The 7465-nt window shown below is 27.7% G+C and overlaps 1 protein-coding gene across 2 annotated transcripts in view; it reads right to left on the reverse strand.

Annotated features, from left to right (window-relative positions):
• LOC117177553 (alpha-tubulin N-acetyltransferase-like) overlaps window positions 1–7329 on the reverse strand; it is a 62432-nt gene extending 55103 nt beyond the window's left edge. Inside the window, exons 1-2 of one of the 2 annotated variants that reach the window (XM_033368355.1) lie at window positions 7189–7329; window positions 6337–6465 (exon numbers count right to left, since the gene is read on the reverse strand). In XM_033368355.1, the coding sequence (XP_033224246.1) occupies window positions 6337–6440 (104 nt within the window). In that variant the 5' untranslated portion in view covers window positions 6441–6465; window positions 7189–7329. Of the gene's footprint in view, window positions 1–6336 lie in introns of both variants that reach the window. The other variant, XM_033368354.1, reaches the window with a different exon arrangement.
• Window positions 7330–7465: the final 136 nt, after the last annotated feature.

Raw genomic sequence — 7465 nt, forward strand, 5'->3', positions numbered from 1 at the left:
GATAATAAAAAATACAATAAGTTTATTCAACAATCCCTCAAACTTTTTTTCATTTTGTTCTTAAATATTTGTGAGTCACCACTCAAATTATTTGAGAAGAAAAAAAGGTGCAAATCCTTTTTATTTGAACTCAATCCAAGTTCAATGCATTATAGGAAACACGGAGAAAAAGGGATGTTCAAAAGTAAAATCTAGATGTTCAGGGTTAAAAATATTATATGTTTAGATATAGGACAACAATCTAGATGTTCGAAGTTAGCATCTGTAGATCTGAAAAAGTGAACATTCGAACATTCAAAATGTTCAACTGAAAAATCCGAGATATTACATGTATGGTTATGTCAAATTACGTCTGTAAATATTTGAGGAGGTTACTTATTTATGGTCATTTAAGGAATTAATTGATAACTTATTTGTGAATTTTAAATTAAACTTTAATGTTCATACACGAACGAAAAACAGATAAAGGGTATAAAATGTCGACCAGATGATGCATTCAGTCAAGTTGAGGTTATATTCAATATTTCTAATTCAAAATAAAAGCGGGGATGAATAATCGGAGAACGAATGATCTGTAATCTGAATTAAATATTCTATCTATTTTAAGTTACTTAAACTCAAATTTTATTTCAAATTTATAAACCTGTTGTCAAATGTGTTAAGTCAATAAACCTAAAACATAAGATCGTTGTTCTCTTCTTTAGACCAAAAAAAGTCTTTATCCAATTTTATTTAAGGACATCTAATTTCTATTCTTTGGAAATGTTCCAAAATTGTAATATTCCATAATTTTAATACTGAATATACATAGCTTTCAAATATAGTCGTGAAATTGCAATGCGCGAAGCGCATGCGCTCGAACGGTTTCAACATCTGAATGTGTTGCAGTTTAACCTAAAAATATTTTTACGCCGAACATCTCAAAAAGATGTTAAATGTTTGGCATGAATATCTGCGTATTAAGTGCTACAATCTTACCCTTTGAACATCTACATTTGAACATTCATTTTTCTCGGTGAAATCATTATTAAAAATCATTATATATAAAAAGATTATAGGATCATCAGCGTTGGAATAAATTTTATAAAAATATTAAAGGAATTATTGTAAAAAGTAGACAACTACAAAGTAATTATTTATTATAGGCCACTTAGAATCGCATATGAAAGTACACAAAAATAGCGATTCGGCACAAATGAACTTTGCAAAGCAAAAAACAGTGAATTCCATTGCTATCTTTAAAATCGCTTAAAATTTAATTGATATCAATGAAAACCTTTTGGAATCCCTTAAAATCCATTGATAAATTTGGAAATATTTTTTATACGTTAAACCTGTGAAGTTTCTTCAAATCTGATGAAATTTCTTGACGTTTTAAAATTCCCGAAAATCTTTAAGATAGAGGCTCTATAAAAGCCTTCAAATAACTTCAAATTCCTTTAAATAATAGGTGATTTAATAAAAATAACTTAGATCTTGTGGAATTCCTTGAAATGCCATAAAATCCCCTGAAATATTTGAAAGCGTTAGCAATCCCTTCAAATTTAATTTAATTTATTTTCCATAAGAATTCCCTTGAAATCATTAAAAATCCTCAAAAGTTCTTTAAACATTTGAAATCCCTTCAATATTCATGAAATTAATCTTATTCATTAAACTTCTATTGGAAAGAAACAACATTTAAGCTCCTAGAATTCTTTAAAAACCTTTAAATCGTTGCAGATTTCATAAAATCCTTAAATCTTGTCCAATTTCCTAAAATACCTTCAAATACCTCGAAATCTTTAAAATCGCTAAGAATTCCTTGAAATTTAATTTAATTTAAATTATTTTCCAAATTTCACTAGAAATTTCTTGCATTCTTTGGAAATCCTACAAATGTCTTTAAAATTCCTTGAAATTTTGTATATACCTTGAAAACTTTATAATCCTTTAAAATAATTAAAATATAAATTTAATTAAACTTATTCATTAAAGTTCTCAAAGAAAGCCGTTTAGATCGCTAGAAATATTAAAATGGCCTTAAAATCCTTAGAGATTCAATCAAATCCTTTAATTTAATACAATTTCTTGAGATACTTTAAAATTTCTTTAAATATTTTGAATCACTGTGAATTTTCTTAAAATATATTCTTACTTAATTTATTTTTAAGTTCATAAAAATACCTACTTATCTTCGAAAATCTTACAAATTTGTTAAAAATCACTTGAAATTGTGCATATCTCATCTCGTATCTCCTGAAACTCTCTAGAATCCTTTGAAATCCCTTTAATATACATTAAATTTAACTTATTTTTTTATTTTTTGTAATAATAATATATTAATAATTGTTCATTTATCTTATACATTAAATTTCTTTTTAAAAACACACACATTTAAACGCCTAGAAATCTTTAAAATTTCTTGAAAATTTAACTTATCCATTAAAGTTCCCTAAAAAGATCATACAAATCCCAAGAGATTTATTAAAATCCCTTTAAATCTTGGGAATCGTTAGAAATCCCTTAAAATCTCCTGATATATTTTGAAATCTTTAAAATCTCGTGAAATTTGTATGCAATCTGACTAAATCACCAAAATTCCATGAAAATTCTTTGCAATTCTTTGAATTTTTTTGAAAAACTATTTTAAATATACAAAAATAAATTATTAGTTTGTCCTTTCTCTATTTTTTACATTAATTCTTTAATATTTTAAATTTTCTTTATTTGCGTACTAATTATTTATAATGATTTTCCATCATTATTTTTCCAGAGTCGTGAAAATGTTTTAAGAAATTCATCCCGGAATTGCAAAGGATTACATCTACAAAGTGATATTGAATTTTACCTAGAAAAAAATTGGCCTTGAACGTTTGAAACTCCTATATGGAAACTAATTTATATGCGGAATATTCTATTTATAAGAAAAAGAAATGTCGAATACGAGGTCAAATATTTTACTTTAATTTATGGATCAAAAGTTAAAACGATCAATCAAAGTTAACTTGATTAAACGGCTCTACAGTCATATGAAATGTTAAGAACAGCAATCCATTTTATTTTAGCCCTAAAGTCTGGAATTTCAATTTCCGGAAAATACTTTTCTGGACGATAATAATCAATAAAGTTCCTGGCGAAAAAGTTTAGATTTTGGTTTTTAAATGATTTTTACCTACGTCTTGCTTAAATCGATAGATTTCGGAGAATAAGAAATCTGAGTTGGCACCGCGTTTTTTAAATTTTCCTCGTTTATCTGTACATTAAAATTGTAAAAGTGCCGAGTATTGAATGCCATCCATTCTACTACTGCCCACCAGACCTGTCCTGTATGCCCACGCGAAGGAATTATAAAAACATGCAAGCAACGTTGGGCATTACAAGATAAGTTTGGAAAATGTTTCATTTCTGATTTTTTTCACTCTCATAATTTTCAAATGAAGAAAAAGTATCAAATCACTGATTATTCAAATATAAATATTATTTACATGGAAATATTATGTAATAGAAGAATTAGTATTTTCTACGCAAAACGGAAAGAGCATTTTTCAATTACAATGTCAAGTTCAGCTTAAAGCCTACATTACACAAGTAGGACAAACAAAACCTGTGTCTAAAATGAGTACCATTTGTAGAAATTAGAAGGTTAGAAGAATTATCTAAGTTCTTTAAATTAAGTTTCAAATTAAAATTTGTAAACATAACTAAAGTATTATAGGTAAAAATTGTATCAGCCTGCTCAGATTTTTATTATTATTTTTATGCAAAAATGCTGTTTGTAATTAAATTTCAGTTTATTGGTAACATGAAAAATGAAATAGATTTTCTCATTCATGATGGAACCCTGAAAGTGGTTCGCAATGAACTGAGATTGAAGATTTGTCATTGAACGGTGAAAGTGAAACATTTATCACAATAGACGGTTTAACCTTCGAGTGCATTTGGTGCAGATATTACATTGTATACTGAGGTGAAACGTAATCGCCAAAATAAGCACAAGTCACGCGATCGATTTACATATATCAGTAATTGTATCTGTATTTTTCTGTTTGGATATACAAAATTTTCCTTTCTTGTATGAAAATTTACAAATTGATTGTCTTTATATCGAAATTAAGTGTGTAAAATACCAAAATGTTAGCAGGTTTTTGAAAATAATTAAAAATCAAGTTTCTCAACATACTCAAGTTCAATAACATATTTATTAAATTCTTAGTAAATAGGGGGGGGGGGATAACGTGATCTTGTCTTTTCATTAATAGAAATCAATACAAGAAAATGCACTAATTTTTTATTAAAAGTTTCATTCATTTGTCGAATTTCGAACTATTTTTTTAAAACGTCCTCATTTTTGGTCAAAAATTCAACTGCCAGTTTAAAAGTTTTACCACCTTGTTCGAAATTAATTTTTTTGGTTGAAGATTCATCACTTTGGGTACTTTTGGGTTGAGAAATCAGCTCTTTTAGAAAAAAATCTTATTTTGTTGAGAATTATTATTTTTTAACTGAATATATAATTATTACATTTTTTGTTGAAAATTGATCTTTCTCAGTTGAAAATTCAAATATTTGGTAAGAAATTCATCTGCTTTGTAGAAGAATCATCTCTTTTGGTCGTAAATTGATCTTCTTGGTAATTTTTTTTTTTAAATTCAACTATTTGAGTGAATGTTGAACTCTTTTGTTGAATATAAATTTTTTCCTCATTTTAGTTAAAAACTCATATCTTTTCTACTTGAAAATTGAACCCTTTGCTTAAAATCCATATGTTGCGTTGAAATTCCGTGTTGTTCGTAAAAAAATAATCTTTTTGGTTTAAAAATCACCCTGTTTGGTTAAAAATACAACTGCTTGGTTGAAAAATAATCTTTTTTGGTTAAGGATTCAACTATTTGGTGGAAAATTCATGGAATATATTTAAATTTCGGCTTTTTAGGAATTAAATTAATCTAATTAGTGAAAAAATAATATTTTTGGTTAAAAATTCAACTATTTTGTCGGAAATTAGTGTTCTTTTTTAAGATTCATCATTTTGTTTAAACATTCACTTTTTTCTTTCTTTTTTTTGTTGAGAATTAATCTTTTTTAACTGAAAATGTAAATATTCCATTTTTTGTTAAAGATTAAACTACTTGGTCAAAATTTCATATATCTTGTCAAAAATTCTTGTTTTTTGGAATACAGTTAATATCCTTGTTTAAAAATTCATCCTTTTTTATTTAAAAATATAATGTTTTGCTTGGATATTGATCCGTTTTGGTTAAGGATTTAACTATTTTGTTACAAGCTTGTCTTTTCCGTTGGTTAAATTAAACTGTTACAGATTTTAAATTAAAATCTTTTTTATTTCGAATATTACATGTTTTGTTGAGAATTCATCTTGTTTGGTTGAAAAATCAAGTATTTGGTTTATAGTTGAACTACTTTGTAAAGAATTATTTTTTTGCGGTTGAAGGTTCAAAATTCAACTATTTGGTTGTTAACAAACTATTTTGTTGAAAATCCAACTTTTTTTTAGGAAAATAGTTTTGTTTGCTTTAAAGTTCAAAAATTTGGTATGAAATTAAATGGTTTTATTGTAAATTAACTTTTTTGGAGAAAATTCAATTATTTATTTGAAAATTCAACAGTTTAGTAGAAAGTTCATTTTCTTGTTCAAAGATCATATATTGTCGGGTTGAAAACTTAACTATTTTGTAGATAATTTGTCTTTTTGTCTTCAGAACTTAACAGCTTCGTTCAAAATTCTGTATTATATTGAAAACTTGTTTTCTTGTTGTTAAAAATTGATTTTTTTCTATTTGTTAGTTTAAATATTTCATTTGTGAATGAAAATTGAGAATTTCTTATTTAGAAAATGAACTATTTTGTAGAAAATTCATGTCTTTTTTTTCATTCGCCTTTTTGGATAGAAAATTAATCTTTTTGGTTAAGGATTCAACTACTTTGTCAAAAATTCGTCTTTTTTTATTGCTGAGAGGTTCTGCGACTAAAAGTGTAGAACCTGTCTGATTAAAAATATATTTGGTCAACATGGTTTTTATTCTACCAACAAAACAATGTATGAGAATTCAATGGGTGAATAAGAGTCGAAAAACCTTCAGCTCAGGAAGACTCTGGATTCGAGAGTGAAAGTTGTTGAGTTCACTTCTCTTCCTTTTTATACTTGAAAGTGGAATTCATATTTTGCATTAAAAAAGTGTATTTTGGAATTGATGTTTCACTGGTTTGCAATTTAAAAAAAAAATTGATTTTATCAAAAAATGAATAATAAAATATCCGTAGATTCCTAACAGAATAAAGAAAAAAAATTCTAGAAGCAGACATTTTTAAAAGAGAAACGAGTATTTCACTTACTTAAATTCTCTTCGATCACCTCTAAAATCTTCTGGAATAAGGGTGTGTGTAATTTTGTTGATTTTCCGGGGCAAGAGTTTATTGACGTTGAACTTGAACTCCATTCTGAAGGCCTTCTGTCAACGATTCCTTGCACACAGTCACAACAGAAACAAGTAATACTCAACCGAATAATAGATCTCTTCAATATCCCTGTCTAATTATTATTTCTTTTGAAACTTGAATTCCTCAATTTAGCTTTAACATCTTAATTTTTGCAGGAATGATATTTTTCTTTCATGAACCTTTAGCTAACAAAGAGTGTCAACATCAAAACTCCAAATCACAAATGAAGCTTCTATCTTGGAAGATTTATACACTTAGGCTTTAAAACATTTCATTTAATTTATGTAAATTTATATCAAGAGTTTAAATTTCTCTCCCACTTATCATCTGACAGCTCCTGTCACGTGGAATAACAAACGTCAACTCTCGAGTCACAATTTTTGAGATGCCTTGTTCTTTTTTCGATTCAAAATTTGTTGTTCCACTCTTTTTAGTATTTTTTCATTTTATTTCCGACCCATTATTTTGTGTTTCTTTTTCTAATTTCCTCCCTTTTCTTCTTTATTCTTCAATTTCTCACTCTCTTGTTAGAGGTGCTTTTGAATTAATTGATTCTATTAAAGAGGGAGAAGAATTTTCCTCGGCTTTCTTTCAAAATATGTGATTTTTACAAAGATAGGAAGAAAAGCTCGCATTGGATGGATCGATCAATGCGCAAACCTAGTAGTCTGAAATACCTCTCCTCTCGAGGAAAAATTCATCTTCTCTTTCTAGACATGTTATGAATTGCGTTGGGATGGAGAATACCTTATTTAAAAAAAAGTTTCCTCGATTTCATAAGGATTTAAAGATTTTCAAAAATCACGAGGTGACTGAGGATAACTAGGAGACACTGTAAACACCTGGTGTATCGTCGGCTGGTCCGGACTTCACTGACTTTATTTTTTTACCCAGGCTCGCGCCGTACGCCAAGGCCTCTCTCGTAATTTAGTCACTGCGCATGTGTCAGTTGTAGGTTGTAGGTGGACACATTGAAGGCACTTAAATGTTTAAAAGACACACAAAGGAGGGCATTTGTTGTTAT

The sequence above is a fragment of the Belonocnema kinseyi genome, chromosome 7 (genome assembly GCF_010883055.1).
Source record: "Belonocnema kinseyi isolate 2016_QV_RU_SX_M_011 chromosome 7, B_treatae_v1, whole genome shotgun sequence".
Taxonomy (NCBI): Eukaryota; Metazoa; Arthropoda; class Insecta; order Hymenoptera; family Cynipidae; genus Belonocnema; species Belonocnema kinseyi.